At 32.1% G+C, this 19,309-nt stretch overlaps 1 protein-coding gene across 1 annotated transcript; it reads right to left on the bottom strand.

The window, feature by feature from the left end:
- Nucleotides 1-12,251: 12,251 nt before the first annotated feature.
- On the bottom strand, nucleotides 12,252-18,430 carry LOC139499984 (cuticle protein 79-like). The gene is made up of 4 exons (XM_071288655.1): nucleotides 18,354-18,430; nucleotides 16,012-16,228; nucleotides 13,206-13,283; nucleotides 12,252-12,445 (listed from the first exon to the last, which is right to left on the bottom strand). The coding sequence occupies exons 1-4, from the start codon at nucleotides 18,387-18,389 to the stop codon at nucleotides 12,342-12,344; spliced, it is 435 nt and encodes a 144-aa protein (XP_071144756.1). The 5' UTR covers nucleotides 18,390-18,430; the 3' UTR covers nucleotides 12,252-12,341.
- Between the last annotated feature and the right edge of the window lie 879 nt (nucleotides 18,431-19,309).

Raw genomic sequence — 19,309 nt, forward strand, 5'->3', positions numbered from 1 at the left:
GGTGAGCTTATGTATGATCTTATAGCGATTCGGGTTGATAACCAGTTGAAATTAAGCCAGTTTTTTTGTGTGTGTAGATTTGTATTGTTTTAAACTGTTATGACCTTTTAAAGTTAAATGTAGGTGTTTAATCTAAGAATTTCGTTTTTAAACTTATATACTTGTTTTATACTCAATTTGGTAGTATGAAGCTAGGAGATATTTTAATTTTTGAAATTGAAGGCACAATTAACAAAGCAAACGGTAGTTTCAAATTCTTTTACATAGATCTTTAAGGATAATGTACCCTTGTGTTGATCCCATGCTAAACATAACAAAAATCTCTGTACAAAGGTTATCTCGTCTTCATTCTCTGACATATTCTAGTCTGCCCTTTCATAAAATTCTATCGAACTTTCGAAAAAAATATACCTGATAACCGTTCAGACAAAAAAATTATGTTGAAAAAATGAAAAAATCTTACAGATACAGCAAGTGATTCTTAATAGCTATAAGATACATTTTTCTTTTAAAATTCAACTTTTAAATCTTACGAGAAACTATGCCAAGCTTAAAACTTTCACTGCAATCTCGCTCTAACTTACCCCCCCCCCCCCCCCCCCCCCCCCCCAAAAAAAAAACCCAACAAACAAACCCGCAATACTATTGTCATTCTTATAGTCAGAACTAAACTGTTCACAAACAAATGTGTTTTATTCTGTTAAAGACATATGATTCAAACGCTCAGAAAGTCCTTTGTTCTTTATTTTTGCTCTCCATTTTTATGCAAAACCTTTTACATTTTTATTTTATGATTTATTGTTGAAGGTCGTTCGATGGTTGTTTACACTGGTTTCTTATGGATTTTTGTCCATTGACAACAAACATACCACATCATCTACTTTATATAAGTATTGTATAATTTACAACGTATTTTGGTGATCTTGCAAAATGATCGTAATCCCGAAAATATTTTCATATTTTCTGATCTTAAAAGGGTGCAAGAAGGGTTCCATTAACAGGCCAATAAATAAGATTACAGTTAATTTAAAAAAAATATATAGGGGTATTTTTTCTCTCATAATAGCAGTAAACAGATTCACAACAATGTCAATTTCAAGAAAGCAGACAACAGTTAATTAGCCAATAACAGTACAGCATCAATGATCTTGAATATATGCCACTTTTAACTAAAATATAAAGGCACAGAATCAGGACATAGGAGCAAAGAACCAGGACCGTTTTTCTTATCACCAGCACAGCGTCAGGACAATTCCGTTTAACGAACTTGCACGACTTTTGCAATATAATATGTTGTAATATACTTTGCATGGTACTTATGACGCATCAGAGAAAAATTAAGCAACAAAACAGTCGTTTTATTGCCGTTCTGATACAATGTAAACAAACCCACCAGCACAGAATCAGGACCCACCAGCACCTGACAGGACCAAATCATGATCACCAGCACAGAAAGTTCTCTCGCAGGACAACCATACCTACATATGGCTAGGAATTTAGAATAATGATAGGACAAAGGGGGGTTCCAATTACATGTCCCCATTCAAATGCATTGATCGTCCAAAAAAAGGGGGGTTCCAACCCCCGGAACCCCCCCCCCCCTCTGGATCCGCGCCTGAGTTCGTTTCTGTGTGTGTAACATTTTAACGTTGTGTTTCCGTTGTGTCGTTTGTTTTCTCTTATATTTGAGTGTGAATGCACATTACTATAAGAAGTGTCACGGTACTTTTCTATCCCAAATTCATGTATTTGGTTTTGATGTTATATTTGTTTTTTGTCCATAGATTTACTAGTTTTGAACAGCGGCATACTACTGTTGCCTTTATTTATTCAATAGTTGTAATTGGCTTGTATTCAATAGTTGTAATAATCTTTGAATCGAATTTCAATGACTATCAGTTCTCGTAGATTTGTACTTGACGTCAATAGATAAGTTTACATGAGACAACTCTATATCCATATTGTTGTCAGTCTTTTTTCTTTATGAGTGTCATCTAGATTAAATATTATGTGTTAGTATTTTGCATCATTTATCATAGTATCACATATCTAAAAGAAACATTCGCTTTTATTTTCAGCTTTAAACTTATTTCAATGAGATGGTTTGATGATCTGTGTGTAAAATTAGTCCAGAACTAAAATTTCCCTTGCAGAAATTGACCAAGTTGTTAAAAATTACTCTTCAAAAATTTCGTTTCTCGTTTTGTAGACGAACTCGTATATTATGTTGCTACAAGTGAAACTCCCAGAATGTTAAAAAAAATCATGAATTTCTCAATGATGAACAAACGAATAACCATAGAAGTTTATGCATGCGTATTGCTGTACATAAAGGTGAAGTCATTCACCTGTAGGCTTTATGCACTATGTGTATTTCTTATCTAAAGGTGACACATTGGAAGTTGGCATGATGATTTGTTTAAAAACCCTGCAGCAAAATGTTCGATATGTTTCATAATTCACTGGTTTTCTTATTTCAAATTCATTTTTATTCTTGTATTTCAAAGAATGGTAACGATTACACATACAGTGTTGTTTATGTTGTTGCTACGAATTGTCATTGTATTTCGATTATCTGTGCTGTTTTTGACATCATAAACAAAGATATAATTGTTCGCATAAGATATTGATTCATTTGGCTCAATATCCGTAATTCATAAAGGAAGCGGTTATGGTAGCCATTTTTTCAATTCCCATGTCAATATCATAATCATGGATATGTATAGCTATGATATTTTTTAAATGTGGGTAAACATTCGAGAAAAGAAATGAGATTAATTTTTCTGTAACTTGTCACACCATTTAAAGTCTTTTATGTTGCAGTTTCTTTATGCAGAAAATACCTATTTTACACAAAAAGATCTCTGGAAATTACATTTCATATAGTCTTTACACCTTACAAAAATTATATTATTGAAAAATGCTTGCTTTTTATGTTGTTTTTTTTTCCAGATGCCTTAGCATAAACAATTTGCTTTTAATCATAACCTGTTGTTTTTAGTTAACAGTAGTAAATGGTAATTCGCCGTTTCAGAATCTAATGCATCATGGGTAATATTTTCAAAAGTGTACCCCAAAACGTCTTGATTGGTTAAAAATGTCATAAACAATGAAAATTTAACCAATGACGTGACGTTATTTTCATTTTGGAGTACGAACAATGAAATGACCCATAGTCCTTTAGATTCTGAAACGGCCAATTAGAGAGATTAATTATTGTCAAACCTAATAGCGAGAGGCAAAAGATACCAAAGAACAAGAAAACCAATCCAAAATGAACTGACGACGCCATTGCTAAGAACGACTAAATAAAAAGAGACAAGCAATGGTACACAAAACACAACATTTAGAATTTCTTAAAAAGTCATTCGGTTCTTTTACTATCAAAAATTAGAAAAAAAATTAGTTAAAGGACAATACCTCTTTTTCTATTGTTAATTTTCAATGTTGTACTAAAATGTTCTCTTATCCTCCTTACAGTGTATATTTTTAACTCGTTTTTGTTCCAAGTATCTGTAGTAAAGTCTTTGGGATTTGATGAAATTAATCAAGGATTTCGTTACTACAAATAATATCAAACCTTTACAAAAAGATTTCGTAGATACAAAAAAGTTTGCAGTATTTGAAGAAAACTTATAACAAACGGATAGCATAAAATGATTGTTTATGATGCTGTTTATCGAGCACGTCTATGTAAATACGGTCCAGGTAAACAAATTAATCCTTCAAATAGTTGTCTTTTTTAAACGTTACCAATCAAATACTGCAATTAGATGTTTGAATATTGTTTTATAGGTATTGCTATTTTGCTATTTTCCTTCGTATATTCACGGTCCTACATTTACATAACTACACATATATCATATGATTTTTTATACTTTTAAGTGACGTATCTATAAAAACAATCATTGGATATTAGATGTGCCCTGATTGATATGTTTATCTGAGATCTATGATTAACAAGCTTTCAGTAATTGCAGGTACTCTAAGTTCTGTTCTTTATGTCTGTTGTTTTAATTGGCCGTTTAAGAATCTAAAGGACTATGGGAAATTTATTGTTCGTACCCCAAAATGAAAATAACGTCACAGCATTGGTTGAATTTTCATTGTTTTTGGACGTTTTCAACCAATCAAGACGTTTTGGTGTACACTGTGAAAATATTACCCAGAATTCATTAATTCTGAAACGGCGAATTCTCTAGTTGGATGGATTTTTATTTCTATTAATCTGATGAGTTGATCAATTTGTAAACTGGCTTTGATGTTGTGCTTTATACCACTGTATCATGTTAGGATGATGGTTTGAAGTCAGCAAACATGTTCAACCCCTCCAAATTATGTTTGCCTGTCCCAAATCAGAACTCGTGAAATTCAGTGGTTGTCATTTGTTTCTGTATATAATATTTCTTTAAATCAGGACGTTAGTTTTATCATTTGATTTTTTTTACATCTGCCATTTATCGGCTTTTGATAGCTTGTTATATGTTACGAGATTTTCTCATTGATGAACGCCGCGCAGTGACCGATATATTCTGCGTATTTTTAGAAGATTTGTATTATTGACAACCATACCATATCTTCTTCTTTTTTTAAACACAAATAAACAGTGAGACATGTGGTTTCAAACAGTCACCAATGTGGTACTGTATTAGAAAACAAACCTAGTCTGTTTTCTTTTCAAAAGAACTTTCAAAAGAGTGAATGGTTGAGAAAAAAAACACGTATCATTTATTTATAAGTTTATATGTGTTTGTAAAAATATAACAAAAATTATATGATATGCTAGGTTTGAAAGTTGGTTGATAATAAGATGATATACAGACAGGGTTTATATATAAAATGTAAAGGTTATTTGTAATTTTACAAAAATCTCATGAAAATAGTTATCAAAGGTACGAGGATTATAATTTAATACGCCAGACGCGCGTTTCGTCTTCATAATACTCATCATCAGATCAAAATAGTTGTAAAGCTACACAAGTACAAAGTTGAAGAGCATTGAGGACCCAAAATTCCAAATACGGCAAAGGGAATCTATTCCTGGTAAAAGAAAATCCTTCGTTTTTCGAACCAATTCAAAGTTTTGTAAAAGGAAATTTATAAAAATGACCATATAATAGATATTTATGTCAACACCGAAGTGCTGACTACTGGGCTGGTGATACACTCGGGGACGTCACGTCAACCAGCAGTTGTACGACCCAGTGATGTAAATCAAAGGAACCAGGATTATAATTTAATACGCCAGACGCGCGTTTCGTCTACATAAGACTCATCATCAGATCAAAATAGTCGTAAAGCTACACAAGTACAAAGTTGAAGAGCATTGAGGACCCAAAATTCCAAATACGGCAAAGGGAATCTATTCCTGGTTAAAGAAAATCCTTAGTTTTTCGAACCAATTCAAAGTTTTGTAACAGGAAATTTATAAAAATGACCATATAATAGATATTCATGTCAACACCGAAGTGCTGACTACTGGGCTGGTGATACACTCGGGGACGTCACGTCAACCAGCAGTTGTACGTCCCAGTGGTGTAAATCAAAGGAACCAGGATTATAATTTAATATGCCAGACGCGCGTTTCGTCTACACAAGAAAAGATTGACGTTTTATAAAAATAAAAAATAAATCACAACCAGGTTTTGGTGGAGTTTGTTTGCTTAGTTTTTAGTTTTTTATGTTGTGTCTTCTGTACTATCATTTGTCTGCTTGTCTTTCTATTTTTAGTTATGACTTTGTCAGTCTCATTTCTATCTATGAGTTTTACTCTCCCTCTGTTACCCTTCGTCCCTCTTTCAAACCTGTCAATCCAACTTATTTTTTATGAGTGAGGTTATGGAATGTTTGTCCACTGTTCGAACTTCTTGTTGTCTTTCCCTACGATACAAGGTAAAATATTTAGCCAAATAACACAAAATTTGCGCAGAATCTTGATTCGCTTTCTTTTGGTTGAAGACGTTGACAATACAAATGTAAATATAAGGTGAATTCCCGAGTGAGTCTAATGCTCTTCCAGTTTATTGTATCACTATTATATTCTTGATTAAGTAATCTAACCTAAGTACATCCCTAAATATATATAGAAAGATGTGGTTTGAGTGCCAATGAGACAACTCTCCATCCAAATAACAATTTAAAAAAGTAAACCATTATAGGTCAATGTACGGCCTTCAACACGGAGCCTTGGCTCACACCGAACAACAAGCTTTAAAGGGCCCCGAAATTACTAGTGTTAAACTATTCAAACGGAAAACCAACGGTCTAATCTATATAAAAAACGAAAAATGAGAAATACGTATAAATTACATAAACAAACGACAACTACTGTACATCAGATTCCTGAATTAGGACAGGTGCAAGCATTTGCAGCGGGATTAAACGTTCAAATGGTCCAAAACTTTCTCCATTTTTCCGAAACAATAGTATAACATCACAACATAGAAAAACACACGATAGAATATCATTTGGAAGGTTTAACTCAATCAAAAAACGTAAATTAAGTTAATTTGTATAGTTTTATCAGTACTAACATTCATGTTTTTGTCACTAGTAAATGTATTTTAGTCATGAGTGATCATTTTGATATTAACATCATTTGAAAAGTCGGGAAAAAATATCTGTTAAGCCATGTGAAGGCTTAAGGTAAGGTTTGCGTACACAGGGAGATAACTCGAATTCAAATAATTGAAAAAAGGAGGGATCCGCCATTTTGAATTGCTTTGATTAACCAATGTTCGATAACTACAATATTATCGAAAATAAAACAACACCTACCTCAAAATCGCCGTTTTGATGTAATTTTATCAAAATTTGAATCGTACAAGTAACGTTATGACCTTCAGTTTGTTATTTTTCTTTTATATGACGTCACGTAACGTCTTTGTGCAAAAACCATTCATAAAGTTTCGCGGAATTTTATTTTATTTCATAAATGTACATTTTCATGCCCCCGCCGTATCAAGGGGGTATTGAGTTTTATCCTTGTCTGTTTGTACGTCCATCTGAATGTACGTCCGTTTTTACAAAATTGGTTTCCGTTCTCTAACTTTAGTTTGCCTCAACCAACTGATATATAAAACTTATGCATAATGCTTTTTACCACAAAAACACAGAATAAATTTGAATTTTGATGTCGTCACTTTAACAGTTCTAGATTTATGAGGGGTCGGACAGGGTACACATTTCTCCTTTCTCCCGTCCCTTTTCTCTTGTCACCCGCCGTAAAACCTTAAAAAAAAATAATGTATGGGAAGCTCATTTCAACAGAAATCGATCTAATATCTTGTGTTTTGATGGCTCGTCCCCGTCCTGTCCTTTCACAAGACAGAAGTGTTGTTTATTCTGCTTCAAGAACCCCGATAATTTTTTCACTGACTGTTAAGCTGTCTCTTTCATTGAATTTGTAAGTCTGATGCACGCCGTTTCCGATTTTTTATAAAGTATAAATTAATACAAATTATAGAAACGCAGGATTGAGTGAAAAACGGCACATCTTTTGTGACACTTTAAGTCAATTTCGTTTAAAATGGTTGGAATGTACATAATACGCCACTGATGTGTTTTACTTATAGAGGATGCATATATATATATTCTCAGATATTTTTATTGCATAATTTTTACGAATGACAGAATGTTGACTTGGTCTTTCAAATGTACAGTTTGCAAGGTTTATCCGCAAATACGCACACAACCCACATGTTTACATCATTCGAAATATATGTTATTTTATCAATCACTTTTACAACTGACGGAATGTTTCTAATCGTATTTTTTTTATGGATGCATTAAAAATGTGTCTTTCAGACACACCTATTGTATTGTGTCGTCCTGAACATACCTGAAGTATTTGCCACCGGACATTTTACAACCCCTAATCAAACAAACTTCTATGCATATCAGTCAATGGTAACAGGTGTCTCTACACATGCACGGACTCAGTATAAAATTCGGGAAATAGTTAGTTTTTAGTCTTTCTCCGTATATATATAAGAGATCATAATAAAGTAGTGACGACGCTCGGAGTATTTTTATGAGGTCGTTTTCTGAATTTTTCGTTTCTGTTCTCTACCTTTAGTTTGCTTCAACCAAATGTTATAAAATTTATACGTAATGCTTTATAATGGTTTATATTTATGCAAGAGGGGGCATCATCAATGTTCCATGGACACATTCCTTCAAACTCAGAGTCTTGTACATGTATTAGTACACAAGTATGACCAAATTTAAACACCTCCCCTTCCGACTGATAGTTGTGGGCATAAAAAATAAGGGACGACATCAAAAGTTCAATGTAGGATAAAAAAAACAACTTAATTCACATAGTTTGTTCACTGACCCCCTCCCCCCTTTTAACTTAATTTGGGAAAAATTTGATTGACCAATATGGATATATGTAAAATCGATGTCAAATTAATAAAAACTTTTGTGACACTTTAAGTCAATTTCGTTTAAAATGGTTGGAATGTACATAATGCGCCACTGATGTGTTTTACTTATAGAGGATGCATATATATATATTCTCAGATATTTTTATTGCATAATTTTTACGAATGACAGAATGTTGACTTGGTCTTTCAAATGTACAGTTTGCAAGGTTTATCCGCAAATACGCACACAACCCACATGTTTACATCATTCGAAATATATGTTATTTTATCAATCACTTTTACAACTGACGGAATGTTTCTAATCGTATTTTTTTTTATGGATGCATTAAAAATGTGTCTTTCAGACACACCTATTGTATTGTGTCGTCCTGAACATACCTGAAGTATTTGCCACCGGACATTTTACAACCCCTAATCAAACAAACTTCTATGCATATCAGTCAATGGTAACAAGTGTCTCTACACATGCACGGACTCAGTATAAAATTCGGGAAATAGTTAGTTTTTAGTCTTTCTCCGTATATATATAAGAGATCATAATAAAGTAGTGACGACGCTCGGAGTATTTTTATGAGGTCGTTTTCTGAATTTTTCGTTTCTGTTCTCTACCTTTAGTTTGCTTCAACCAAATGTTATAAAATTTATACGTAATGCTTTATAATGGTTTATATTTATGCAAGAGGGGGCATCATCAATGTTCCATGGACACATTCCTTCAAACTCAGAGTCTTGTACATGTATTAGTACACAAGTATGACCAAATTTAAACACCTCCCCTTCCGACTGATAGTTGTGGGCATAAAAAATAAGGGACGACATCAAAAGTTCAATGTAGGATAAAAAAAACAACTTAATTCACATAGTTTGTTCACTGACCCCCTCCCCCCTTTTAACTTAATTTGGGAAAAATTTGATTGACCAATATGGATATATGTAAAATCGATGTCAAATTAATAAAAACTTGCAGCAACTTTTATCCCCACCCACCCCCCCCCCCCCAAACTATTTGAATTCAGTTTTTTTATCCTACATTGATCTTTTGATGTCATCCCTAAGTTGATCACTGTTTTCTTTCATTGACTATGGTCAGTCTCAAAGTGTTACAAGACAAAATGATTCTTTGTAAAAAGATGCTATTAAAGATGACTCTCTCCTTTGGTGATCAACAAACAAAATATTTTTGTGTTTTACAGAAATGACAACATGAACACATAACGCCCATTTCCGTAAAAACGAGTTCGGGGACATACCAATTTTATTAGCTCATTATAATGCAAATAGTTAAATCCTAAAGTTCACAGTTCTTTACAAAAACGGTGGACCCGGAAAAAAGGATATTTTTGGCTTTTTGTTGCCTTGGCAACGGGGTTTTTTTAACCAAAAAAATAAAAAATCTTGTTTTTAGGAACTTTTTATGATTTTTTTAATTAAAATTTATTATTAATGAATGGACCACAATTATTTATACATGTTTTGTTCAGTTTTATTTCTTTATAGTCACTCGCATACATTATTATTTCAGAAGAATTCAAATACAATTTTCCCTAAAAATCGTCAAAAATCGGAATTTTGAGCTTTTCACATGAAAAAACTTGTCGGGCGATGTTTGATTTTTTTTCATTAAATGATTGGGTACTCCTCCCTGAACAAAATGATATATCATATTGGTGTAATATCACTAAGAAAAAAATCCAGGTTTTATGCAAACCTTACCTTAAGTCAATTTTCAGACTTATATTGTATCTATTGCAGTAATTTCACCTGTACAAGTAGGCAGTAAGTCTATTTTAACATGCATTCGTACCAATATAGTTAAAATGGATTGCAAAACTTTAATTTTAGAAAAAAAACTAGGGATTGGTGCAACAAGAATAGATTTTCCTAAACTATACATGACAAACACCTCCGGATTTTTTTGTTCTCAATACTGTTAAACTTTTTACTTTATTTTGGTGTTTTTTTCAAACAGAAATATTCTCGATTCACTGATATATTTTTATAGCTATACAAGGCAAAACCCTTCGGAATTTTTTGTACTCAATGCTATAAAACGTTTTACTTTATTTGGTCTTTTTAAAAAGATACGATTCTCGATTTATACCTGCGTCACACATCAGCGTATAGCAGCGACGTACGCCAAGCGTGGTCAAAATCCATGTACGCTGCCAATGCATTAATAATTTTGGACGCATTCAAATCGTTAATCATATATGTATCGTGTTCACAACGAGCGTATGAGAAGCTTACATGTGCATTTATCGGGCGTTCAAGTAACGTATTATTTTATCAGTTGCTGTCAAACGTCGTAGCATTTAGTTCAGTTGTTCTCGTTGGTATCAACTGTTAAAAAGGCGTATTTGTCATTTAATTCCCTTAGTTTATATATATTTCGAAAAAAAGCTTTGCATTGCCTGTTTCCAAATCTTCATAAAGGAACGTTTAGGAAACAAGCTACTAGTTTGTTCATGGACATACATAGTCATACAAAGTAACATAAACTGTAAACCAACTTATTTCGTTAATAGTTTGTTTTGCCTTAACCCTTTTAGTACACTTAACTGCGATTTAATTTCCTGATTTTCAAATTTACTTGATGCCGTTAGATAGAAAAAAATCAAAAGTTTTACCAATTCGAGATGATTTATATTCGCGGTATTTTTCTCCTCTCGTAAGTTAGGGAAATAAATCACTTGCAAAAATAAGTTGGGTTACAGTAGTCATTCAGTATCTTCTGGCAACTCATTAAGACATCGCTTCATTCACTACAGTCTTTTACTGTCAATAAACATTCGGTCCGTTGTTCTATACAATGTAACACTACACTCAATATGGCATATAAAGTGAAGTATTGCTAAGCACATATGGAACAGATATTAGAATGATTAGACAGATATGAGAATGATTAGACAGATATGAGAATGATTATACAGAAATGAGAATGATTAATGAGAATGATTATACAGAAATGAGAATGATTAATGAGAATGATTAGACAGAAATGAGAATGATTAGACAGAAATGAGAATGATTAGACAGAAATGAGAATGATTGGACAGAAATGAGAATGATTGGACAGAAATGAGAATGATTGGACAGAAATGAGAATGATAAGACAGAAATGAGAATAAAAGACAGAAATACTTACCGAGTGACAATTCCAACCTTCCTTAATTCTGACCCTTATTCTCAAAGCTTACGCTTTATCACCCTTCTACCTCATTAACGTATGGCTTGCATAATATAATTGAATCCCATGCATACACAGGGTTAACTTACTGTTATTTAAAAAAATAATGCGATGTTTTAATTATTGCAAAAAAATGCGATAGGGCTATAATCGCTATAAATCTTAACTGGCATTTAAAAAAAATTATACGAATTAAACAGGATTTTTTACAATATCGCAAAAAAAAAATCGCATTTTAGTACACAATGTCAAAATCGTAATAGCAAATGCACGCAATAATTTATGAATTTACAAAAAATCAGTTGTTTGTTACCGGATTTGATAGAAAGTCAACATTTATATGCATAGAAAATTGCTTCACAAAAGTAAACTAAATAAACTCATCATAGATACAAGGATTGCTTTATTAACGCCGTACGCGCGTTTCGTCTATAAAAGTCTCACCAGTAACGTTCGAATCAAAAAATGTTAAAATACCAAATATAGTACGAAGTTGGAGAGTATTGTGGACCACATATTTCAAAAAAAAAAAGATTGCCAAATACAGCTGAGGTTATCTATTACTGAGGTAGAAAAGCCTTAGTATTTCAAAAGTTTAAAGTTTTGTTAACAGTTAAAGTCAGTGGCCTAATACTTACACTATGTCATTTTATTTTGGCAGAAAAACAAGGCAATAATAAACACATCTTTATTGATTTATATTAACATACAAAAGCACATGATTGGTCCACACAACATGTCTTTTTGCATATACACATCTAAGATTAGCGGCGGCCAACGAGGCCAGCGCCGCCAGGAGGCGGCACAGGTGCAGGTGTGGTAGTCGTGACAAGGACAGGAACCTGAACAACAATCTGCTGAGCAGGAGCTGAAAAAGAAAACCAATTCATAAATTGCAAAATATCAGTAATATAAAAAAGAAGATGTGGTATGATAGCCAATGAGACAACTATCCAAAAGAGACCAAAATGACACATACATTAACAACTATAGGTCACCGTTCGGTCTTCAACAATGAGCAAAGCCCATACCGCATAGTCAGCTATGAAAGGCCCCGATATGATAATGTAAAACAATTCTTTATGTCAGCATACGAACATGGTGTGTGCTTAAGTCTACATTTAATGTATACATTGTATTTCTCAGGTCTTCCTGCATACGAACCTATTGTATGCAGAACGGCCAATATTGAATCAAATACTGTATTTCGCAGGTCTGTTTGCCTGCATCTGAACCGGGTTGTCAGGAGCCTGTAGTTGACGTTGGTTCATGTATTTCTTTTTCTTAAATTGTTTTTCTATAAATTAGGAGGTTAGTTTTCTCAATTGCATTGTTTCATATGTTTCCTGTTAGGCGTTTTATAGCTGACTATACGATATACGATATAGTAATTGTTGAAGTCTGTGCGGTTGCCTATAATTGCACTCCATTTGGACTTAGGTGGATAGTTGTCTCTTTAATAATAATCCCACATCTCCTTATTTTTACAAGGATGTTGTATAATGTTCTCCTTGTTTTGGAAAAAATGTACATTTGTCACACGAATTGTCCAAACAAATAAAAAATAAATTCTTTGCAAAGATTTTGATAGCACATTTCAAGTGTTTTCAAATAAGTATAATATGTACCTGCTGCTGCTGCTGCTGGTGGTGCTGGTGCTGGTGCTGCTGCTGCTGGTGGTGCTTGTGCTGCGCTCAAAGCCGCAACTGCAATAAAATAATAAATATGTTTGATATACTACTATGGAAAAATAATGCAATACAAAGCAAATTAGAAAAAGAGGAATAACAAAATACAACGCTAAAAATCAACGGAACAAGTGTAAAACAACTGCCATATTCTTGTCGTAGTACAGGTATTATATTTTAATGATATGTTAAGTCTGGTTTTATACCTATCCAAACCTCCCAGTTGTTTAACATATGTTTATAGTTTCGTTACATTAATTTGTGTTAAATAAGATTCCAATCCAGGGCTAGAATAGAGCTCTCGTAGGACAAGGTTAGGCAAGTATTGAAAAAAGTAAAATCACAAAAATACTGAACTTAGAGGAAAATCAATTCAAAAATTCCATAATCACATGGCAAAATCAAATAACAAAACGCATCAAACTGTCATATTCCTAACTTGGTACAGGCATTTTCAAATGTAGCAAATGGTGGATTAAACCTGGTTTTATAGCGTTAAACCTCTCACTTTGATGACAGTCTCATCAATATTTACATTGATGCGTTAACTAAACAGACACAATAAATAAAATAGTCAGAATATGGGTACATCCGTCATCATCGTATAACAATTTTAAAAGGAACAATTTTAATAACAGAACACAAAAACATCTATCTACAAACACATTCATTGATTTGTGTGTCTGACGTCAGAAAATTTTATACGTCACATAGATTTGTCGTTCAATGTGCATACAAACAATTTTAAAATTTACCTAGGCAATGTTAGCATACAGGGTTAAAAAATCAAAAGTATGTAAGAATAAATTTCAGAAATAGACTGAGATTTAAACTAGTCCAAAAGTTATATATAGAATTTATAAGAATCCACAAATAGTTAATTTCACTACGCGATTGAATGATTTTGACGTTTGTGGTTCAACGTATATTGTAATTCATAAAAGAAATATATCATAATAACATAAAATAAAACAATATCATACAAAAAACACCACCAAAAAATGAAAGACAATACAAACACATTGACGAGATGTATAAGTACCGAGCCACGTCAAACGAATATCACATAAAACCATTCAACATTAAAATTTATTGAACCGATTGACCATAGTTTACAATAGCATAGAGGTGAAAATGTCCGACGATGATTGTTAATTAATTTTTAAAAACGGTGATATTTTCATTTAATGTTTAACTGAAAATAATAAAAAGTAAATTGAAACTTTAATTGATATGTTCTTAACAATCCTAAGGTTACTAAAAATATGCTTTTTGTATCTCAAGTATTGTTTTACTATCAGCCTTGATAGAGGCAGTCAAAATTTATTACTTTGGGGAAAGTTTTTAGCGTATACTATGATTAAAATATAGCTAGTTATATATCCTTTTGAAACAGACGTAAACTTTTTAATTCAGTAATTTGTTTTTTTTAAATCAGAAGCTGAACTAAGCCAATTTTGGTAATTTTCTTTCTGTTCTTGCTACTCCAGAGAAAAGCATTTTTTAGGTATCAAAGAATATTAAAAATATCGAAATTTTTTAAACCTAATGGTTTTCTTAATTTCTAGTGCATTGTTTACATTCCCGTTCTTGTTGCAGACCTGTGTCAATATTCGCAAGTTTCCTTCGATAACAAAGTAATAAATAGTAGAAATTTTAAAGTAGAAACTGATATTTTTCCTTTTGAATATTTGGGAGAAGATATGTTTAAATAATTAGAAACATTAACACTAACCAAAAATGAAGACGTTTAAAAACTTTTGAGTGACTACAAACTGTATAAATATTTTTGTTTATATTATAATCATTATTATTATTATTATTTTATGCTTTTATCTAATTGTTTTTAAGTAATAAAAAATAAAAGTATTTTTTTCGTATGAACAACATAACAAAAATCAGTTTTCATCAACCAGAATATTACACATTTTATACATGGTTTTATTATCCATTAAAAGTTTAGAACATAGATGATAAAATGGTATGACAGTAGACATCATGATAATCATTATCAAGTACTGTTGAAACCATCAATTAGAAAGTCAATTCGCCTTTTCAGAATCTAAAGGACTATGGGTAATCTCATTGTTCGTACCCCAAAATGAAAATAACGTTAATGCATTGGTTTAATTTCCATTGTTTGGAATGTTTTAAACCAATCACAATAGTTGGTGTACGTTTTTGAAAATATTACCCAGAATGCATTAGATTCTGAAAAGGCGAATTAACATTATTGTGATTGTAAAACAATAACAGAAATTAGTGGACAATTTTATATCCAGCTGAATCACGCTTCCGGCTGCGGGATTTTCTCGCAGTGTTCAAGACCCATTTGAGGCCTTCGGCTGTTTCCTGGTTTTTTTGGTTGTTTTTTCTTTGACACATTCCCAATTTCAATTCTCAATTTTATTCATCATGTACTTTTCAAACAAAAATAATAAAATATCAATCCGTATAAATGTTTTTTAGCATACAATTCTACCAATAGTTAAACAGAACATGTCTTCATGATAAAACTTTCATTGCAGAGTTTAGCTATAACATAATTTATTAAAAAGTATCAACGAACGTAAAACAATAAGTAGTAAATGTTTTCTGTACCAATTCAGGAATATGGCAGTTGTTATCCATTTGTTTGATGTGTTTGAGCTTTTGATTTTACCATTTGATTAGGGACTTGCCATTTTGAATTTTTCTAGGAGTTCAGTATTTTTGTGATTTTACTTTTTTGTTTACTAGTACTTACAAAGGAGGGGTAATGCTAACAGGGCACCTAGCGCACCACCAAGACCACCCATCATGCCACCGCCACCGCCAAATCCACCACCACCGCCAAATCCACCACCATCGTCTTCGACAACTATAACTTCCTCACCACCATCAAAACAACTTACATTAACAGGACCATGTGTTAATCCAATGAAAACGGTTATGACAAGGATGGCTAGTTTGAAATGCTCCATCTATTTACAAAACAAAGTACTTATACAATACAATGCAAGATAAAGACCATTCAAAATAGATAAATGATTACTTCACTAAAAATACACACATAAAGTCGTAACTGTGCATTTATTTGTCGTTTTTGTGACATTGCATTAACATAAATCTAAAAATTAAACTATTAAAAAAAAAGATATTATGTTCTTCGCAAAGCAATTCTGTGATTGTCGGTACAACTAAATTTGTGTAACTTTTTTGACACAATTTAAAATTTTCTATCACAAAAAAAAACCCATTAGTCTTGAGAATGAAGATAAATTTGTCTTGTATTTTCTTCTTTAAAAAAATCAAATGAATAAAAAAAAAAGGCAACAGTAGTATACCGCTGTTCAAAATTCATAAATCGATAGAGAAAAAACAAATCCGGGTTACAAACTAAAACTGAGGGAAACGTATCAAATATAAGAGAAATACGACACAACACCGAAACGTAACACACACAGAAACGAACTTTAATGTAACAATGGCCATTTTACTGACTTGGTATAGGGCATTTTATGAAAAAATGGTGAGTTGGACCTGTTTTTTTGGCATGTCAAACCTCCTGCTTTAATGGCAGTGTTAATTATAACATTAAAATGACAACATTACACGACAGGGTTACAATAAATAAACAGATTAATAGGAGAAAATATAGGACGAGGAAAACAAACGAATAATAGCCATCCAAAGGTAACAGGTTAAAAAATATGTTTATACACCAGACGTGCGCTACGTCCACACAAAACTATGCTCAGGTGTAAAAAGTTTACAAACCATAACAACTACCAAGTTGAAGATCGCCGAGGACCAAAAGTTCCAAAAAACTTGGGAGGCCAGGGTTATCCGCCTGGGACAAAAATATCATTATTATCAAGAACAATACATAGTTTTAATTTGCAAACAGCATATTTTATAAAATGACTATTTCATAGATATACATGATTGAACTGAAGTGGTGACTAGCTATAGGATAAAAAACGAATACATTACAAAATCACAGCCCTCTAAGCTATAGGCAATGCACCGCCCAAAGTGACGTCACATATAAATTTTTAAAACGTGGTCCGAAAATTAAGAGAATTAGGATGAAATTCAAGATTAGATTTGTATGACTCATCTAACATATATTAATAACAGTGAAAATTATAATACTAATTAATATTTAAGTTAAAAGTTTAAAATTAAGTTTTGTGGTTGTTTCTTCTGACAAAAATCTTCTGATCAAAAATCAAATGAAGAAACAAAAAATAACTCTTCCAAGAAATCAAAGATTGAAAAATATTCAACTAAAAACAAATAAATGAAAAATAAAGAATAACTCTTCCGAAAAATCAAATATTATACAATTACTGTCTTTTGATGAAATTAATATGCGGTTTATTGACTTTTGAAAAATTATATTCACTGAGGCCGACATAATAATAATACCAATATGGAATACTATTCGATATTTGATTTCTCGGAAGAGTTATTCTTTATTTTTCATTCATTTGCTTTTAGTTGAATATTTTTCGATCTTTGATTTCTTGGAAAAGTTATTTTTTGCTTCTTCATTTGATTTTTTTAAAGAAGAAAATACAAGATTGGTATTATTTCAGTAGGTTTCTCTACATCAATTGGATTTTGAATAAAAACGCATATTCACCTGATAAAGTGTTATTCAGCGCGGTAAACATCACGCGTTTTTACATGCAACGTTATGGTAAAATGTTTCATGTAAAATTTGTTTCGATATATGTTTGTCATTAAATACATTTTCTTCTCTCGGAATATGGAATAAAACAATAACTGTCTTTTGTTGGTCCCTTATTGAATATTTTTCAACAATCTATTAAAGACTTAGCTCTTCTCAAAGCATTCAAAACCAGAAATAAGAAATAGATCATGTGTTCTTAAATTTCGTCTCACAACCTCAATCATAAAGATAATTCGAAAATAATAACTGAATGTTATCTTATTATTTTTTTTGTTTATCGGTTTAGTATTTTATTATTAAGTCACAAAATTGATAGTGTTATCTAAATGAGATCTGTTCTTAGTTCTAATTTCATGTTCCATCCACCAAATTCAAAATTGCAAATGGCAGAAATACATTTGATTTACCTTGATTGTCTCCGGATGTCCTGTCGAGTATGACATGCGTTCCCGGTATTTATATATGCTGTGATAAGGAAGTAAAGCCTACAGGATACTATAGAAGGTAATTAAACCTTGTCAATCTTATAGGAAAACACGATGAATACAACTCTAAATGATTATATAATTTACGTTTTAGAAAGTACAATGTATAAGGGAAAACCATGTAATATTTTGTTTACATAGAAGAGCTATAAATTCTTAAAAAAAAATCTTGTTGTCGTAGATGGTTAAATCCTCAACAAAATCTCAATAACTTTGTTGGAACGAATAAAGGTTTTAAATCAAATTTTCGTGGACTTTTTAGCTTCCACCCTGACGAGGCATGTTAGCTGTTCGTATGCTGTTGCACCTGATGCAAGGAAACTTTACATTTCCATCTTCTTTTCTGAAATATTTTTCCCAGCTCATACTTGACAGGATTGTTATCCTAGTAAAAGGTGTAACCAATGAATTGAACACAAGTTAAAAATTCCACAATACTATATAATTCATTTTATGTGTCAATTTGTTCGAAAAAAGTCGAAAAGAAGAGAGTTTTTTTAATGTCATGAGTATCTGTCGCTTTTTAGATCCATGCTTAGCATTTATTTCAGATGACATGGACTCCTCACCCTGATGACCCTGCTGCCTTTCATAACTTTATCCGTATACATATATTAATAGATAAACAAAAGGCTGCAACTGGTATTTTTGTATTTAAAATGATTCTTTGTAACGAGAATATTTGTGGTGAATGGAAACTGTGAGGGTCAAAATCTTAAATTGCTTATAAATGTTGCTGGACCCAGTTCCGTTATCTGATCTGAATTTTCTGAAATGTGCAAGGTAGATAGACATTGGCATTTTGATTTTTTTACTCGGTAAGTTTTGCCCTAATTGCTTGAACTTTTGCAATATTAAAGCCGATTTCAATGAGTGTG

Source organism: Mytilus edulis, chromosome 13 (assembly GCF_963676685.1).
Source record: "Mytilus edulis chromosome 13, xbMytEdul2.2, whole genome shotgun sequence".
In the NCBI taxonomy this organism is placed as follows: Eukaryota; Metazoa; Mollusca; class Bivalvia; order Mytilida; family Mytilidae; genus Mytilus; species Mytilus edulis.